Consider the following 20,768-nt stretch of genomic DNA (forward strand, 5'->3'; position numbering starts at 1 on the left):
TGCACTCAAAAAAATAGAATAAATAAACAAAAAATCAAAAAGTCATTTGGAGCATAGGATGGCCAGCATGGACATTTATGTGGACTGGCAAATTGGAGTGTATATCTTGGAAACATATTCTAGTTGCTGGTGAACATACAGTACGGTAGGATATACAGTATATAGTATAATATGACACTCTGGTTAATGTTGAAGCTACACAAGAAGCATGAAAGGCTGTCAAAATGGTTTACTCTATAATATTGCAAAATATTTTGTATTTTAAATGAAGTTTAAAAAATAAAATAAATGTTGGTTTCAGGATTTCAAGTCACTCATGGTTTTTTCTTAAATGCAGTGTGACAAAGAGTGTGTTTTTGGCTCCACCTAGTGTATAATTATTGTTTTCTTAAGCCAGTAAACCTTCAAAAGTTAATCCTCTGCAAGATTAATATACATGTACTGCTTGTGTGTTGTTTAGATAATATATACACTGGAAGAATTTTTCTGTAGAGCTTTTTTTTTTGTGGTTCTTGTTTATGATCAACTGAGATGGTCATTACAGATCCAAATGAAAGGTTATGTTTGGCATGCTCAAGCAACATGTGGGAAATGCTGATTTCTAATCCAGCTAATTGTTTTAATATACAGGAATCCACTTAAGGGGGGTAAAAAAAAAAAAGAGATATAAAAGATTATAGGCAATGGAGTCTAGAGTCTGCTATTAATAATAGATTATGGTGAAGGTCATTTATGATGCACAGCACATGGTTGCATGAAATATGGGGATATTTTACATTTTTCTATTTTAATTTAAATAATTTATTTCATTATTATTCTGGTTGCATGTTTTAATATTTACTTTTAAATCTTAAGTCTGTTTTAAGTATTTTAGAAAGCCTATATCACTGTAGACTAAGTTACTTGTTCTTTTTTCTTTAAGTATTAAATTAATTCAGTATTACTAATTGTAAGCAATTTAACAAAATTCCTTTTCCATGATGCCTTTAATGCTTCCTTTATCTGGGATGCTCAGCAGCATGATGCCCACATCCCTCACACTTACGTCGTGGACCAATCACTGCCCCATCCTCGCCATGGCTCGTGACGTAAGCCTCACCCTCTTTCATCCAATAGAAAAAGTTCATCTCGGACGGGACGCTCCGGCGGGTGGGCTGTACTGGGTGATGCGGTTCGGGTCCAGGTGTGTCGCGAGGACGGTGTACTGAACGTATTTCCATCCCGTCATAGAGGTAAGAACCACACCGCACGAGAGGTGCGTGCTCTCGCATCCAAGGCTGCGATGCTAAATCTTGGATTGTTTTTTTTTGGGGCGCTGTGGTGCTGAAGTGGCCCGGCACTGGAGTACCGCAATGCAGAGCAGCGAATTACCGGTGCCGCTCAGTCGTCATTGGGGTGAAGTGATGTAAGGGGGCTGCGCAGCTACTTTTAATAAGGACAACAGAGTCTGGGCTGCGTAAGAGGAGAGAAAAAAAAAACAAAACAGGGGGGGGGGCAGGTATAGCCGCTCGCTTTCTGTGTGAGCCCAATTGTTTAAGACAAGCTACAACAAGAAAGTGACCGCAGGGAGGAGATACAAGGTGATATCCTACTGTATGCGTCAAGGGCGCAGGTTGCTGCTGGATGCATCATGGCATCCGATGAAGGAATACCTGGACAATATAGTAACATGTTTGTCAGTAACATGGTTTTTGTTAGAAATGATTTGTTCTACACTCAGTTTAAAAAGAAGAAGAAGATGATGAAAAGAAAATAGGACTTTGGAATTAATGTCCCCTCCCCCTCGTTTTTTTTTTGCCTCAAAAGTGCCTCAAAACAGCAAACATGGTTATTCAGCCAGTCACTCAGACACCAGGCTTATACAAGGCTGACCTAAATTTCCCTGGGCTGTCCAAAGAGGATCTGTGATGGGATTATTGTCAGGGAAACACATGAAAACAATCTCACATGAATTGTTAGTAACAAGACAGAATGCTGCAACTGTATATAAATGCATATGGTTGTGTATGTGTATGTGAGTGTGCAGTGAAAGCTTGCATCGTTTGAATTTAATGTACCTGTGAAGATCTGATTAGAGGAAGTTTTGCTTCTTTCTGGTTTTGCTCCATCTTGGAGCTAGACAAAATGCTGTATCGTTTTGCAGTGGCTCAACGTATGCAGCCAGCTGCTGCATGCTGTAGTGATGTTGAGTCATCAGGATTGCCCATGAGGAGACAGTCCTGCAGTCTCTGCATGTGGATGAGCTCTACACTAATTTTGCTTCCTGTTCCTCAGTCTGGTTGCTTGTCTGGACTGAGGAACATTATCTTTAAAGAGCCAACATTAGGCTATTTAGCAAAGCAGTTTAATTTTTAGTGTTTATCTGAACAGGTTTAGGGTTAGGGTTAGGGGAAATTAGAATAAATCAGGCTCTTCTTCTCTGCTTGATATCAGAAAGAAAAATTCTACTTTTTCCATTACTATAGCTATCTGATAACCCTTTTGACTAGTTACAAGTTAAGTTTTATGCTCAAAAGACTAATGGAAAAAATAAAAAGCACATTAATGCACAAATATTAATTTGTTTCAATATTGGAAATGTAATTGTAATATTGTATATTGTGCTTATGTGGCAGTATGAGACTTTTATGATCCACCATCCCCCATCTTGCCCCACCCATCTGTTTATATATTTCTATTCGTGTTGCTCTCTAACTTCCACTCAAGCCTGCTGTCTGACTGTTTTCCTCATCACATTTTGTGTGGCTGAGACTTTCCCCACTGCTGTTGTATGCAGCAGCTCTGCTTTCTCATCCTGCAGAGGAGAAGTGTAAACCTGTGTGACAGCACAGCAGGAGACAGCAAGTAACTACAAAGATATTGTATGTATTGTGCATATAGACAGCTCGGGGGTTTGGGGGTTTGAGTAGCAGTACAGGCCTTCGTATATCCCTCTGTACCTGTGTGTTCTTCTGAATGTGCAAGGGCTTGGTGCACACTTTTTCTGCTGAGTCACTAACATCCTGAATCATTTACATGCAGAGGAAGCACCCCAGCTACCTCACTGCACACTGTTTCTGCTCTGGAAAGTCATGCAGATCACATCCAATCCAATCCCAATCCAATCCACTTTATTTATAGAGCACATCCATTTTGTTGACATCAGCCTGCTCGTACTTGTCTGGGTTTACATATGTCTGCTGATTAAACTGTTAACTGTAACTGTAACTATAACAAGACAAGATTATTTCCATGGGAATAATAAATTACTGTTTCAAACCAAACACAAACATTTTTCCTTTTTGTCTCTCTCAGCCCTCTCCAGTTCATGCCCTGTCCATCGACTTCTTTTTTGTGCCCCTCCTTCCATCCATCTAATCCGTGTGGCCATAGTAAGTCAGTCTGCTGACTGTCATGGCTTCCACTGCTTTATTGCTGCTGGCCATATCCTCCTCTGTCTCCTTCACAGGTAAGAACAATCTGCCAGCTTTTCACAAAGTGATGATAAGGTATTGCTATTTTTCTTAGCACACCATGAAGATAATGTTTTTCTTTTCCAGTGGCAGTCCTGTTTGGTGAGCCCAGAATTTTTGGAGGTGAGTTTGTTATTTTGGAAATTAAAGAACAACCAGGCACATTCTGCATGATTTCAATGCATAGGCTAACTAACTACTGTTCATATTTCTCAGAGGATGCTACTGGTTATGGCCCCATATTTGAGGAGGAGCCTGTGGATGTCGTCTACACAGAAGATTCACCTGATAAGAGAATCTCTATGAATTGCAGGGCACGTGCAAACCCACCAGCTACATACAGGTTAGGGAAATAATCCCAAACAGTAAAATTAATTGTATCCATGTGGTATGTACAGATTTCATGTCACAGTTGCTGTATCTGTATTCTAGGTGGCGCCGTGATAACTGGGAAATCAAGCTCATGGAGCAGCCAGATGAGCACTATAGTCTGGTCGGAGGGAACCTGGTTATCACTAATCCTATTCAGAAGAAACACGCTGGGACATATATATGTGTGGCCAAGAATATCTATGGGACCGTCATCAGCAAAGAGGCCAGGGTCAAGTTTGGATGTAAGCACCTCACACACAGGATGAAAGATCATGACTGTTCAAAAGATCAAGTTCTGCTGAAAAGAAGTAGACCCGCTTTCAACTCCAAGGTTTACCATAGCAGGATATAATGAGATCAGTGTTAATAAAGTTAATTTCTATACCAATTTTCACAGAAAGAATCACAAAGTGCTTCAGAGTAAGATGATCAAAGATATAAAATAAAGTAGATCAAATAGTACTAAGAGACAAGAACTTCCAAGTTATCAGTGCTGAATGTGGCTCAAGTTAAGACTTCAGTTGTTTTCTTCTACAATCAGTCTTGTTTTACATTTATGAATATTTGTATATATTCTTTACCATGTAGTTCTAGAAGAGTTTCCTGATGAAGAGAGAGACCCGGTGCAAGTAAAAGAAGGACAGGGAGCGGTTCTGCTGTGTGTCCCTCCAAAAGCTTGGCCAGGTCTGCACAGATTTTAATTTCTTCATTCGTCCTTGGAAATAGATTTTTTTATCTTTCATATTAAGCACTTAAGTATGATGTATTATGAAAAAAGAATTAATTTTTTTCTCTTTTCCAGAGGAAGTGACTTACCGCTGGATTTACAATGAGTTCCCAGTTTTCCTGCACACAGACCGTCGTCGGTTTGTCTCACAGAGGACGGGGAACCTATACATCTCCAAGGTGGAAGCTCAAGATGCGGGAAATTATTCCTGCTTTGTATCTAGTCCCATCCTCGGGAAGAGTGTTTACTCCAAGTTCATCCCTCTCATCCCCTTACCCTCTGATGATGGTTAGTCATTTGTTAGGTTAAAAATGTCTAAATCTTTTTCAGTTTCTATATGATTACATTTTTTTAACGTTTTAAATTTTCTCAGGTGAGGAGAGAAAATATCCAGCAGATATCAGGGTGAAGTTTCCAGACACCACTGCCATGCTGGCCTCCAACATTACCTTGGAATGCTTTGCTCTAGGAAAGTAAGTTTTAATGAATTCACGTGTATGAGTTTACATGGCATGAATTCATCAAGGTAGTAAACAAAAGCTAATCCATGCAGCTAACCCACTGAAATGTAGTGGAAGAATTTAAAACATGCTGTACATTATAAGAAAACCTAATATATCTTGCAAATGGGGAAATTTTGCACAGAAATATGGCAAAGATTTTAGCAGGATGATACAGTTATACAATTCTGGATGACACCAGTTCAATAGTAGTGAGTTTTTTCCACTCTTGTGGCTGTATTTACTTGTTGGCCAAGCTTGTCAAAAAAAAGTGAACAATATGTTGTTAATATGGGAGTTATAAGTTTAATATAACAATGAACTGTTGTTGTCTGCCTAGTCCCGTCCCACATATTGTATGGAGGAAGGTGGATGCAACAGACCTCCCGGCAAACCATGAAATCAGTGAATCGGGAGCTGTGCTTCATCTCTACAATATTCAGTATGAAGATGTGGGAGCGTACGATTGTGAAGCCATCAACACTAAAGGAAAGGACTGGCATAAGGCCTGGCTCTATGTGGAATGTAGGTGAGATTAATGGTGTGTGTACTCCTTAAGATTTGACACAGTAATGATTATTCTGTACTTTCAGCTGCACCAGAGTGGGCAGAGACCATTAACAACACTCAGATGGACATTGGCTCAGAGCACACAATGCGCTGTGTGGCATCAGGGAAACCTTTTCCTTTCATTCGCTGGTATAAAGATGGATATATGGTAAAAAAAAATTCAAATTTTGTCATCTTTAGGTAAAGATATTAGGGATTTACGGCATCATTTAAGCTGTAGTTGTGTGTGTACAGGTTCTCTACCAATTTATATTTAGATTTCTCTGCATGTTCTCTAGTATGGGAAAGGTGAGCTGAAGTTTTCCAGTCTGACTTTTGATGACTCCGGGATGTACCAGTGTATTGCTGAGAACTACTGGGGCATCAAATACGCCAACGCAGAGCTGCGAGTCATCGGTGAGCTCTTCCTAAATGCTGAAAGTTTTGTAAACCAGGTTTTTAAAATATAAAACCATACTTACATTTTTCCTCCAGCTTGTGCTCCGATGTTCGAGCTCAACCCTGTGAAGAAGCAGCTTCTTGGAGCTAAAGATGGACGAGTGGTGATCGAGTGTAAACCAAGAGCAGCTCCAAGACCTCGATTCACTTGGACAAAGGGCAAAGAGCTCCTCTTCAACAATTCACGGTCAGTTTAATTCAATTACAAATCAACAGCGAATGACCCCGATATAAAACAACTGCACATTATTTGATTGCCTCATTGTAGTATTGTTTAAGTTTAAACCATGAAAAACACAAATATGACTTTAAATTAGTGTAGCTCTACAAAGACTTTGATACAGGGGTACTCAAGTCCAGTCCTCGAGAGCTACTATCCTACAACTTTTAGATGCATCCTTTCCCCAACTCACCTGCATCAATTGGCTGAATCATCTCATGCATGTCATTCAACTCTGCAGAGGCCTGGTACCAGGCCATTTATATGATTCAGGTGTGTTGGAGAAGGGCTGCATCTAAAAGTTGCAGGATAATAGAGCTCGAGGACTGGACTTGGGCACCCATGCTTTGATATGTCCGTTTATGTCAGGGCAACTTATCCAGATTAATTCTGTCAATTTTTAGTATTTCCATCATGTTTGATGGGAGTCTGGAAATCCGCAATGCCACCAAAAACGATGAAGGTTTTTACACCTGCTTTGCTGAGAATGACAGAGGAAAGGCTAACAGCTCTGGGTCTCTCACCATCACAGGTCAGTGTGGGTACATCTGTGGGTGTATGTAGAGACAGTAAGAGGAGAGAGAAATGGGGATACTATTTCTTTCTTTTCTACCTTTTTTTGTGAAATGGACAAACTTGTTATCCCTTCACCATTTAGCTCATTCTAGTCTGCCTGATTTATTGATCCTAAACCTTGTTGTGGTTTGCTTGACCTAGAATCTATGGCCTTAAATATGGCGGCATTATCATGCCAAAATCCCGCGAGAGTAAACGAGATCCCGCGCGAGAGGAATTGAGATCCGCGCGCGAGTTCCACGGGGCGTTGTGGAGATACGCGCGTGAATGAAGCAGTCCGAGCGCGCGTGCGCGCGCGATTTCTCCGCGCGCGCGGGCAGTATCTCCCCTCGCCTGAGTTTGCTTGCTTGCAGGGAATATCGGAGCCCTCGCGCGGAGAATGTCTGCTCGCTGGCTCATGCTGCTCACTCGCGGTAAAGTTTATTGGCAGTAAGTGGGCGGGGCCCGCGGGTTTTCTGTCATTACACACGATTGGCTACAGTCCCCGTCCTCTGTGATTGGCTCTCACTTAAAAAGAGAAGCTGCTGCCCAGAAACCAGCGGCTTCCAATGCGCCCCTTGTTATTTATTTTCTCCATGAAGGAAGTTTTACCCAACCTTTGTTTTCGTTTGTTAATAAGCAACATGACTCAAAGAGTTATGGATAGGTCTTGATGACATTTTCATAACTTGTTGGAGATGCCACAAGGAAAACGTCATTAAAGTTTAAAAGTTTAAAAACCACCCAGTTTGATCATTGTTTAACAAGTCCAATACAGTAGCAGGTTAATGAAAGTTACAAGAATTGTGTGTACATTTGTTTTTATGTTTTTGAACAATTTCTTACTCAACTGTCTTCTCTTTGGCCTTGCTTCTAATGCAGTTAATTCATAATATGGCCCAATTTAGATCTTTTGTATACAAAAAAGTGGTGTTACACTCATTATTGTTAAATTTCCCTTTGTAATAAATATTTTTAATTTGATGATCAGTGTGATGGAATATTTTTACTTTACTGCTTTTGCAGCAACAGGAACCTCCACAATGCTCCATTGCCACAAACTGGCTTCCTCCATGTCTACTTTTGATTAGCTACAGCCCATATACTGCGTTTGGCCATTGTACTGGGAAGAAAAAACTGATGGCTGAGACAAATCAGCCACTCCAACATTACCTGCAGTCAGTTACCAGCAGTAGAGATGAAGGAGGACCACAGATGTCCAAGTTCTTAATTCTTTTAAAACCTGATTTTGATGCCACGTTAAAAAAATGTAAATTTAAATATTGCAGTTGAACAAAGATGTATTAAGCTGTTTCATTTTAATCCAGTATTTACTTACAAATCACACAGTTTAAGCAATTGAAAGTGCTTTACAAAAAACATCAAGCATAAAAAGCATGAAAGAATTACAATCAAACTGATTTAAAACAAACAAGAATATCAGTCTTGAATGCCATATTTACCTTTCACATACAGTTGTGTGAATATCTTTCAAATTAGCAAACCAGTTCCTCTGTGCAGTTTTAAGAGAAAGAAACAGACTTCCATAATGCCTTAACAAGGTCACAGGCTGACTGCCTCCATGTCGACTTGTTAAGAGCTACATCTTGCAGCTACATACTCACGACAAAGAAGGTAAAGTTCCCTGACTGGAGTTTCTGGATCAGTTTCCTCAAGTAATGATTGAATTTCAGACAGGTCTTCTGGAGTCAAAGGGCACTCAAATTCAGGGACAACTATTCCTGCATCCTCATCTTCTCCATTGTAGTCTGCCGCCATTTCCCAGTCAACATCGGGCTCCTAAACAAGGAGTTGTTTATTTTTAATTTCCATTCTCTCTCAGTGTAGGCGCAAATAGACTGCAACATGCACATATGAAGTACAATACATTCATGTTTTAATACTGGAAATTAGAAAGCCAAAAAAGTGAAGTGTTTTTTTTATAATGTTTAAATAATTTTAATATCCTACCACTGTATAAAAGAAAAATTTATTTTCTTTTTCCATTCTCAGTGCAAAGCCTCTATAGTGTAAAGGTAACAGTACTTTAATTGCCCCTGTACAGCCAAAAGATACTCACACATACACAACTATTTTTTTATAACTGTGTGAGAGATTTTTTAATTAATTAAAACATTGTTGAATTTAATATGTAAAGCACTTTTTGCTATGTATGCATGAAAAGTGCTTTATAAATACATTTCAGTCAAATAACAGTATATGTTTGTTTTTTTTAAACTACCTTAAAAGACAATCACAAGCAAACTTATCATGTAGTGAAAGGTTTAAGCAATACCTCTGGTATGTCAGGCTGAACAACATTTGTGTTCATCAGTCCAATCTGCCACATCTGCTCTGGACTCCGGTTTCCTTCTGTGCGGAGTGGATGATGAAAAGTAAAAGAATAAAATGCATGATTTAAAATCTTAACAAGTACATGAAATCTATGTAAATGCAGCTTAGAACAGGCAGTCTATAACCTGGATTTAAATAGTGTTTTAGCTGATCTGAGGCTTTCTGGGATCACTCCAAATTTCCTGAATCAATTTGATTCACAAGAGCAAAAATTTATTTGACTTAGATTAATTTCGATTCGATTCAATATCAATTCATCTTCAGATAATCATTTCACATCAATATTTCTTGGAATATTAGACATTTGAAGATAGCAATTTTTATGAAACGCTGAAGCAACCTTTCAACAGTGTGTAAGTCAGGTTTCCATTAAAACATGTACAGAAGCACTGGCATGTCACATACATAACATTTATTTGTGAAAATAATCAACGTCACATGTTAAACAGAATACAGTGTTAACAGAAACACTACAGTAAAAGAATGGCCAAATAAAAGAATGCTCTTTCTTTAAAAAAAAAAATAAAATCAATTTTGGTATTTTCAGAATCGATTGATTTTTTTTTTTTTATTCTTAAATTGATTGATTGATTTTTTAAACCCAGCCCTAAAGTTCCAGATCTTTGGGGCATAGAAGCTGAACGCAATTTCATGTCTGTTTCTGACTCCAGGAACTGATAAAAGAAAAGACCAGATCCAGATGACCTATGGAGTCTAGTGGGTTCCTACTGGATCAGGAGGTCATTGATGTATTTAGAGCTTAAATCCTTCAGTGCTTTATAGGCCAGCAACAGAACTTTAAAGTCTATCCGCTGACAGACTGCGACAGACCTCAGAACTGGCTTCTGGGCCTTGTGAGAAGTCCGGCAGCAGAATTCTGAATGAGTTGCAGCTGTCTGTTTTTTCTTTTTTTTTTAGGGAAGCCAGTAAAGAAACTGTTGTAATAATGAAGCATGGAAATGAATGCATTGGCTACTTTTTCCTGATTTTGCTGAGACATCAGATCTTTTATTTTTGAGATGCTCTTCAGGCTGATAGTAGGCATTAGTGACTGCTTAATGTGAAACCATTAAAAACAATGAAACGGAATCTTTATGGACTGACATTACTAAATAATCTTACACAATATTGACAATACACTTACGATTTTGTGACGATGGGTCTGCTTCGTTAGCCAGGGCAGTTTTAAGTAATTCTACAATCCGCTTGGCAGCGACTTGCAACTGTTCCTACCAAACAGACGAAACCAAATCAAGGACTGGTAAGGCAGCTAGCATTAGCTTACATCAACTTTACAACTATAAGCTGTTGGCAGAAAGCAGCCGCCATGTAAATTAAGTTCCTCGTATATTTTAACGAAATAAAGAGCTATAGAAATGATAAGCTTTTTCAAAAATAATATTAGTGTTGCAAAATATGCAGCATAACTTACCTCCCGATGATCTGCCATGTGGCCGAGACACCGAGACGACTCCCGCTTCCTCGTCTTCCTCTTTTCCAAGTGAGTCAGCCAATCACAGAGGACAGGGACTGTAGCCAATCGTGTGTAATGACAGAAAACCTGCTGGCCCTGCCCACCTACTGCCAATAAACTTTACCGCGAGTGAGCACCACGAGCCAGCGAGCAGACATTGTCCGCGCGAGGGCTCCGATATTCCCTGCAAGCAAGCAAACTCAGGCGAGGGGAGATACTGCCCGCGCGCGCGGAGAAATCGCGCGCGCACGCGCGCTCGGACTGCTTCATTCGCGCGCGTATCTCCACAACGCCCCGTGGAACTCGCGCGCGGATCTCAATTCCTCTCGCGCGGGATCTCGTTTACTCTCGCGGGATTTTGGCATGATAATGCCGCCATACTTAAATGCATGCCTGAAATGTCAGTAGCATCTGAACTGTTAATGGTGTTGAAGTGTGTAAAGTGTCTCAACCAGTGACTTGATTGCATAGAATCATTTTTCGCTTGCAGTAGCATCACTGCACAGGAAGTGATTATTAGTGGAAAAGGAGGTTGTGTAGAAGCTTTTCTGCCATGAGTAGACTTTGTTAAACTATGTAAAGAGTAAAACTGTTCTGTAATCTTTTATGGTGGTTAATGCAAACTTGTATAATATACCCACTGTGCTAACTTGTTCAGGTAGAAAGTACCTGTTAGCATTCAAGCAAGCTAGCAGTAGCACAGCATGGAAACTGGTTTGTTGCCAAGTGTTCCCAATGGAAAGTTTCTTTTTCCTCTGATTGTGTTCACATGCTGCATCATAATTCAGCCAGATTTCCAATACATTTGCTTTCAGTCACATGTTATTCTGTTTCTGTTGTCCAAAGTCCAAAGGTTAAACTGAAAATAGCATCACAAAAAGTTTGCGCTTTCTCAGCCTCAGGATACTGCAGGGCAACAATGGCTCCATGAATGTGCAAAATGAATGTCAGTGTGCCATCAAAGTGAGTCAGAAGCATGGCGGTTTAAGGTCAAAGTTATGTAGAGTTGCTTTAATATCTTTAATAGTCTGATTAATGGCATAGGAGGAGTAGTGATGATGAAAATATTTGACTCTAATTTCCTGATGTTTTTGCTAGAGGCTACCATCCTTACAGTAGCACCCGAAGACTCTGAGGTTAAAGTTGGTGACGAGGTGATTCTCAGGTGTGCTGCATCATATGACCCTATGCTGGACATCACATTCATTTGGGCGATTGACTTCCGAGTTATTGACTTTGACTCTGAATGGCAACACTACGAGCGTGTTCTGGTAAAGTGATATTTTACTCATTTTCAAGCCTCAACATATATCTAAATATACTTCCTGTGAATGTTGTAACAGATTGCCTTCTCCCTTCCCTGCATTTCTATCTGATTAGGGTGAAGATGGAGTTGGTGATCTGAGAATAAAGAATGCCCAGATTTGGCATGAAGGTCGCTACACCTGCACGGCTCAAACTGTGGTGGACAACGACACTGCTTACGCTGACCTTAAAGTTGTAGGTCAGTCCAGTCATATTATGTCAAACAAATCAAGTTTTTGTTCTTTTTATTATTGTTTTTTCTTTTTATTTATTTCACTTTGGTTCTCATTCATTTAAAAAGAGCCTGAAAAGGGAAAATAAAAGTGATCAGTACCAGTTTACTTCACGATTACAACCTTTCATTCACCTGCTTATCATCAAACTTTAGGTGTTCCCGGGCCTCCTGGTGTGATCCGAGTGGAGGAGATCGGTGATACATGGGTGAAGCTGTTGTGGACCAAAGGAGCTGAACATAACAGCCCCATTCTCTCCTACACCATTCAGACCAGACACTTCTGGGCTCTCTATGAAGATGACTGGAGGGATGCCAGCACATGTGAGTACTGATTCTTGCCAGCAGAGGGGGATCTTGAGCCATATAAATGATAAATAAGAGCCTTTTCGTCTCTGAAGCAAATTTGTATATTCAATGAGATTTTGGATTTGTCTTTTTTTTATATCTGTAATTACAGAGAGAATTAAAATTAAATACAGTTTAAATTAAATAGAAGATTCTGCAACTTTCTCTGTGTTTCTCAGCTCCAACTAATCTTGATGGAAGCATGGAGAGAGCAGAGGTAACAGACTTGTACCCTTGGATGGAGTATCAGTTCAGGATCATTGCTATCAATGAGTATGGATCAGGAGAGGCCAGTATCCCTTCCCTCAAGATCAAAACCTGGGATGCTCGTAAGGACATTGAGAAGTTATTTCATCCTTCTATCATCTTGCAGATGTTATAAAGAATAATGATAAACTATTTCCCCTGCAGCTCCAGTGGTTTCCCCCACTGATGTGGCAGGATATGGAGGTCGAAATGGCGAGATTGTCATCACATGGATGGTAGGTGCCACAGTTTGAATCTTTCTTTAGAAAGTTAGATCTATTTATTTTTACCCAGCCCTTATTTTATTTTACACGTACCTCTTTCCACTTCTGGTCCCTAGCCTGTGCAGCCATGGTTTTTCTATGGCAAAAAATTTGGCTACATTGTAGCCTTCAAGCCTCATGATGCTTACGACTGGTGGTACGAGACCATCTCAGATCCCGAGACGAGACGGTATGTTCACAGGGATTCCTACTTCATTCCCACTGAAGAGGACTTCCAGGTGCGAGAGTTTCAGGTGAAAATCAAGTCATTTAATGTGAAAGGAGATGGGCCATACAGCCTCACCAAAGTCATCTACTATCCAAGAGATGGTGAGGATTCTGTTTTGTATTTATTGTTTTAATATGTGTTAAAATTGGATGTATTTTCAAGCTATCTGACATAAATCTTTCTGTTCAGTGGATGAAAACATTTGATTCAGCAATGCAATAGACAAACCTTTTCCTTTTATTTCTTCTTGTATTTATACAGTGCCAACAGAATCTCCAACGGATGTCTATGCCAGGCCAGTGTCCTCCACTGAAGCCCTGGTTTGGTGGCTACCAGTGGTTGACACCGGAACAGGTCTACAGCAGTACATCGAAGGATACCAGGTACAGAGCTACTGACAAGACTACTAAAATGTGTTGCTCAGTTTTAATTATACTGTATCAACAATTCTATTTAATCCTAAAAACACAGGCTCTGCTATCCATGAGCTCTTTGTAATAATAGTTAGTCTTAGTAGTAGTAATAGTTCAGTCTTATAATGGAAGTAATAATAATAATAATGATATGTCTGAATAATGATATTGACTGAACATCTGAAAGATGAGTCTCCCGTTCCACCACACCCAAGATGGCTGCCGGCAGGATGTCTCATCTATCTGTCCGTGTCTGAGTCTGTCTATATTGATATTCTTTAAGCTTTGTAAGCACTTTTAATTGCAGTCTTGAATGGCAACACTTTTCTGGAAGTTACCTGATCGTATCCCCGAGGGTTGATCTGGTCTTTTGTCTGCAAGGCTTGCCGCTCAGGTGTTGCTGTACCTGGGTTAATCCTCAGCTAGCTGACTCGGCTAACGGCGCAACCGCTGCTCCCGGCGACGTTGTAGTCTCACGGCTTGTCGTGGCTGGTTCAGCGTTGGATCCCTTGGCTACCTGTAAAGCACGGCTTTTCCGAGCCCGGTGACTGGCTGCTTCTGTGGTTAGCATCGTGGTTTGCGGTCCGGCTTGTTGTGCGGCGGGCCGTGCTGCGCTTCCTACTGGCTTCAGCGGACGAGGTTTTGCGGCGCTGGCTGCGTCCATCTGGCCAATTGGATTACTGTTTGACATTTTGGTGGCTTTTATGGTTAGTCGCTGGCTGACCATCCAGTGGGACTATTTTTTTTTCCTCTGTGGATCTCTGTGGATCTGGTCGCGTCGCTGTGTGTTTACAAACACAATCAGCGGCTTAAAGACCTCCACAGCTCGGACTGGCCGCGGCGCCGGAGTTTCCTGGTTGCGCACGTTCTGTCTCGAGTCTGTGTGCTTTTACTCGTTGTAACATGCGTTTCTCCGTACTAACTACATTGTCCTTCTGGACTATGCTACTCGGATTTGTCCTGCACACACAGCCAGAGGCTGTCAGACCTGCCTGCAAGCCCCCACCTGGACCTGCTATAGTGCTGCGCTATGGGAGTACAATGGACTTTACCCTACAGCCTACAGATGTCTCATCCTTCTGGACTACGATATCTCTCGGACTTCCTACCACTCAGGTATTTTATCTTATTCCGACCTTTTCATCCATGTTGCTGCAGCAGCTCTCTGACTCTAACTCTCTGTTCGCGGTTATGCCTTCAGTAAAGGTTAAACAACGACTTTCCCTCGGTGCTGCCATCTGGCGCTTGTTAATTATTCTCATGCTTTTTATCTCTGGGAATGTTCACCCAAATCCTGGTCCTGGTATAGATAATCCTACTGCTACTTCACAACTGTTATTCAGAGACTTCTGTAACCGCAAATCCCTGGGGTTTTTACATGTAAATATCTGCAGCCTGCTAAATCCAAAGCATTTTGATCTTTTAAAAACACTGTTACATACTGCTAATCCTGATGTTTTAGCTGTTTCCGAGTCCTGGTTAAAAAAAAGTGTCACTGATCAGGACATATTTATACCAGGTTATAATGTATTTCGTAAAGACAGAGCCACTAGGGGCGGTGGTGTAGCCATGTATGTTAAAGATCATTTGCAATGTGCTTCTGTTCTATCTAAGTCTGTCCCCAAACAGTTTGAGTTGCTGATATTAAAGCTTAGACTTTCAGCCAGTTTTGTTCTCACTGTTGCTGTCTGCTACAGAGCACCTTCTGCACCAGCTTCTGCACTCTCAGCCATTAGTCAGCTCCTTGTACCATTCACAACCTCTGAGTTTGTTCTTTTGGGTGATCTAAACTGGGATATGGTTAACCCTCCTGACACAGTTTTGCAGCAATTTGATGCTCTAAATCTTACTCAATTAATATCTGAGCCCACCAGACCAAATCTAAAATCTCCCTCATCTTCCACGCTGATTGACCTCATTCTCACCAACACCCCATCTAACTATCAGTCTGGTGTTTTCAGCCAAATAAGCGATCACTGTGCTATTGCCTGTGTACGCATTGGCTGTTCAGTCAAAAGACCCCCAGTCATTGTAACCAAGCGCTCTCTCAAGAATCTTAACATGCAAGCCTTTCTTCAGGATGTTGAGGCGGTGACCTGGGATAGAGTTGGCTCTGCTCCCTCCCTGGATGAGGCATGGTGTTTTTTCAAAAATACATTCAGTCTAATTGTCAATAAACATGCTCCTTTGAGAAAATGCAGAATCAAGAATCGTTATAGCCCCTGGTTTTCCCATGATCTGGCTGAACTTATCCATCATAAGAACACCCTTTGGCGGAAAGCCCGCTCCACACAATCCCCAGCGGACTGGCTTGCCTTTCGGCAACTCAGGAACAAAACAACACAGGCCATCAGGAACGCTAAAATCTCCCATTTTAAGGAGAAATTTTCCACCTGTGGCTCTGATGCGAGGAAGTTCTGGAAAACCGTCAAGATCATGGAGAATAAGCTTGCCTCCCCTCAGCTACCAATCTCTATGATATTCAATGACATTGTTATTACTGATAAGGCTCGCATGGCCTCACTTCTCAACCATCACTTCGTCAATGCGACCCAAGTTTCCCCTGTCGCAGGTCCAGATTTGGCTTCAGCAAGTGAGGTCGACTCAGCCTCATTAGATTCTCAGCCTTCTCCATTGAACAACACACCTTTTTCCTTCTCACCTTTCTCCATCTTAGAAGTGCAGGATGAGCTCACTAAGCTGGATCCAAACAAATCTGCTGGCCTTGATGGTCTTCATCCCATGTTCCTGAAAGCAGCTGCTCACATTATTGCAGCACCTGTCTCAAGTCTGTTTAATAGGTCCTTACAGTACTCCATCCTCCCCTCCGACTGGAAATCAGCCATGGTTTCTCCACTCTTCAAAGGTGGCTGCGGCACGGATCCAAACTGCTACCGACCCATCTCCATACTTCCGTGTTTAGCCAAGGTCTTGGAGAAGCTAGTGCTCAAACAACTAAACTGCTTCCTTGACTCAAACCACATTCTATCTGACCTGCAGTCTGGCTTTCGGCCTGGCCATGGATGTATAACAGCCACCGCGAAGGTCCTGGATGATGTCATCACAGCACTAGACTCCAAGCAGGTCTGCTTAGCCACCTTTATTGACCTTGCCAAGGCATTTGATTCAGTTGACCATAAGATCCTTCTACAAAGGCTCTCCAGTATTGGTCTGTCCATCTCCTGCTGTGACTGGTTCTCCAGCTTCCTTTCTGACCGTGCCCAGTTAGTGAAAGCAGAAAATATCATGTCAGAACCACTCACTATTTCCAAAGGTGTGCCTCAAGGGTCTATTTTGGGCCCCACCCTTTTCTCCATTTACATCAATGACATAGATAAAGCTGCTGGCAGCTCTCGGATCCACCTGTACGCCGATGACACCATTCTGTATTCAGTCGGCCCCTCCCCACAAGCTGCTGCAGCTGTTCTTCAACTCAGCCTCACTTCAGTAGAGCAGTCCTTCCACAACCTTCACCTTCGCCTCAACTCCAGTAAAACAAAGTGCATCCTTTTTAGTCGGAAAACTGGCGCTGACACCCTACCAATACTCACCTGCCTAGACGGCACGGCTTTGGATTATGTCAACTCCTATAAGTACCTGGGCATCTGGCTGGATTCATCTCTGTCATTCGTCACCCACATAAATAATCTCCAAGCCAAAATAAAAGCCAGACTAGCGTTTCTTTTCCGTAATAAAGCCTCTTTCACTCACGCAACCAAATGCACTTTAGTCAAACTGACTTTACTCCCAATTTTTGACTATGGCGACATCATTTATAAAATGGCACCAAGCTCAGCCCTTAAAAAACTAGACACTCTCTACCACTCAGCCATACGCTTTGCCACAAACGCCCCTTTCCACACCCACCACTGTGATCTCTATAAATTGGTGGGCTGGCCCTCCCTTCACACTCGGCGACTCCATCATTGGTTTCTTTTTATTTACAAGTCAATCTTACACAAGACACCTTTCTATCTCTCATCTCTTCTCCACCTCGCTCGCAGCACTTATCACACCAGGTCAACCGAATTTATTAAGCTCATCATTCCCAAAACCGCCACTGTTTTTGGCCGTAACGCCTTCCACTTTGCCGCTGCATATGACTGGAATACACTGCAGAACACTCTCAAACTTCCAGCTCTGATATCTGTTTCTCTGTTTAGACAGAGACTTCAACAGATTATTGTAGATACTTGTTCCTGCTGACGATGCTGACTCGCCCTTATATACAAACATTTACCCACTACTTTTTCTCTCACATAAATCCGTCTTATACACTGTGTTCTACTCCCTTTCCCCCTTTCATTTTTATATATTTGTACTCACTCTGCGTTTTTTTTTATTTGTATTGTATTGTTGTATTGTGGTCCTGTGTATGCACAGTTGTCTGTTTATATGTATGTACGTTATTTATTCCTGCTGGGGCCTCTTGGCCAGGTCATGTTTGTAAATGAGAACTAGTTCTCAAACATTTTTTTACCTGGTTAAATAAAGGTTATATGTCCTTTCACATGTAAGAGGTATACACTGTTTTCTGGGTATTTTTTTATATGAGCTTTGAAGGTTAAAATGTGGCATGGTCATAGTGGAGATGTAAAGATGTCATGACTCGGACGTCTGGGTCAAAACATTTTTTGAGATGGCCTGAGCATATCTTTAGAAAGATGGAAAACAAACATTGCTTTTTATTACTTTTTAAGTAAATTAGGATTTTTTGGAAAGGTCTGATAACCGTGTATTGTTAATACCTGACAGTGGAGGACAATTCCTGCGAGAATTCTGATTTTATTTCTATAGAATTGATGGTGAGTCCATTAAAATGATACAAACTGACATGAATAAAGCAAAGAACAGAGCATGAAGAGCTACAAAAGGTTTTAGTGCAGCGACTGTTCTTCCTCCAGTGTGGCTTAAAACAGTTTTTTCTTTGTAAAATAACGGTGCAAACAGCAACAAAGTTTAAAGAGCAAATCTTGGTAAATAGCTTGCAGTAATTTATTTAAATGCTTTCTGCCCTGTGTTATGTACTCTGTAGCCGAAACAAGAAATTAACCAAACTGACTAATGTAAAATACCTTGTGTCTTGCAAACTAGGTCAAATACTGGAGAAAATATGATGACCCAGAGCCTGGAGCCAATCGTATATTTGTTCCAGCCACAGTCAATCAGACTAGGCTGGAAAACATGCTGCCAGACTCACACTACCTCATAGAGGTCCGTGCCTTCAATGGAGCAGGCCTTGGACCCCCTGGTGAACACTGTGAGATGTTCACAAAGAGGCCACGTAAGATCAGAATAAACACAGACAGTGAAATATGTGGTCATATGTAAAATAATAATAATAATAATAATAATAATAATAATAATGAATGCTGAAGTGAGCATTTCTTTACAGCACCACCAGAGCCTCCCAGGATGTGGCGCTACATCAGCTGGACCGGAAAATGGTTGTATGTGTGGTGGGATCACATTGAGTACGATTGGTTTGGCAATATTTCCTTTCCCCTCTACTACAAGGTAGGTGTACCAGCTCTGTAATACTTTACTGCATAAAATTGAATGAAAAGTAGTACTCATTTCTCAAGTTTGTCATATATGGTTACAAATCTTTCATGTTTTTGTTTGACAGGTCATGTTCAGAAAGACCGGCTACATCTATGGGAAAGTCTACATCACTGGCTGGCACTTTATGGACTTCCCCATGCCTCAGGTTGGAGACTATGAACTGATGGTACGTGGCCGTTATGAAGGAGGAGATGGCCCAGTCAGGAAGATAAGGATTCAGGGTAAGGCTTGATGAAATTCGTGATTTTAGTAAAGATTTAATATATATACTTAATACCTTTTGATATCCATTTGTGTTATGTTGTTTCCTCTTTTTCAGGTAAAGCATCCCTGATCACACCCACTCTAAGCTTAGTGTCCTTGATGCTGCTTGTGCTGTGCATTTTGGAAGTGGAAATTTAAGCCAGCCACAAGGTTCATGTGTATATAATAGACTCTAGGAAGCAAATACATGGACTTAATGGAAGATACAGCCCCCATGATCAGTCTTCACATGGATTCTCACTGATTAAAATACACAATATGCATCATTACTGTAGTTCTGATGTTACTGCACACTCAAAGATGGTTTCTGAAAAAATGAAACTTTGATGTAACCCAGTTCACTTTTTACAGTCTTAGAAGACAGCAGAATATGTGCAGGGGAAAAGTAAGAATCTTGAATCGATTGTATTCTGAAACAGAAGTTCCCAAATGTGTCACATCCAGGTGATTTCAACAACTCAAAGAGAATGAAGACAGAAGACGATTGGATGGTATGAATAAGGAACATAATTCTCTAATTATACACCGTTTAGGTAGAATTAAATGCATCTAGAAAAGCCTTTTTTTTTGCTGAAAAACTACCCTGTCCCTCCACTTCTTCTTCTGTTCCATTATTATTTTCTCATAATTTTATACTAGTAAAATGTATCTCTCCTAATCATTTCAATTAATGTCTGAAGGGATTTGGGTCTAGTTTTTTTACTTATTTCTAATCAAATTAGGCCCCCAGTTGTGAAAAGTTTGTGAGACTTTTTTTAGGGGTACTGTATGTTTTTTGAATGATAATCTACAATCAGATAATTTATATATTTGTTTCACAAATGAAAACCATATCACTTCACACATTTCCCTGAAGTTTGGACGTTTAAAAGGTTACAGTTTAATGCGCTTTGGGGCCAGGACTGGACTGATGTACAGACCTACCACTCATACTAACTTATTATATGTCATCCAGAAAACAAAAAACATTAAACAAAATAAAACAAAAATGTTCAAATGAAATTTTATACTTGATCCTTGTTATGTTTTTCATTTCATTCAATACTCATCAGCCACATTACTAGGTACACTTCTTAAACTGCTTGTGTACATAAATAGCTCCTCAGCCAATCACATGGCAGCAACTTGTATTTAAGTATGTAGACATGATCCAGATGACCTGCTTAAGTTTAAATCAGGCATCAGAATGGGAAAGAAATGAATTTAAAGGAGATGGAATGGTTGGTCTGTTTCAGAAACT

At 40.7% G+C, this 20,768-nt stretch overlaps 1 protein-coding gene across 1 annotated transcript; it reads left to right on the forward strand.

Annotated features, from left to right (window-relative positions):
* Positions 1 to 1,136: 1,136 nt before the first annotated feature.
* On the forward strand, positions 1,137 to 20,519 carry cntn1b (contactin 1b). Its single transcript, XM_041977877.1, has 24 exons — positions 1,137 to 1,232; positions 3,295 to 3,448; positions 3,540 to 3,575; positions 3,669 to 3,795; positions 3,885 to 4,066; positions 4,413 to 4,508; positions 4,627 to 4,839; positions 4,925 to 5,024; positions 5,392 to 5,576; positions 5,645 to 5,769; positions 5,900 to 6,017; positions 6,096 to 6,246; positions 6,684 to 6,811; positions 11,762 to 11,934; positions 12,044 to 12,167; positions 12,357 to 12,524; positions 12,728 to 12,877; positions 12,960 to 13,030; positions 13,135 to 13,387; positions 13,548 to 13,669; positions 18,794 to 18,983; positions 19,095 to 19,216; positions 19,329 to 19,485; positions 19,584 to 20,519. Exons 2-24 carry the CDS (start codon positions 3,394 to 3,396, stop codon positions 19,664 to 19,666), a joined length of 3,129 nt encoding a protein of 1,042 aa, XP_041833811.1. The 5' UTR covers positions 1,137 to 1,232; positions 3,295 to 3,393; the 3' UTR covers positions 19,667 to 20,519.
* The last annotated feature ends 249 nt before the right edge of the window (positions 20,520 to 20,768 follow it).

This window comes from Melanotaenia boesemani, chromosome 23 (genome assembly GCF_017639745.1).
Source record: "Melanotaenia boesemani isolate fMelBoe1 chromosome 23, fMelBoe1.pri, whole genome shotgun sequence".
NCBI lineage: Eukaryota > Metazoa > Chordata > Actinopteri > Atheriniformes > Melanotaeniidae > Melanotaenia > Melanotaenia boesemani.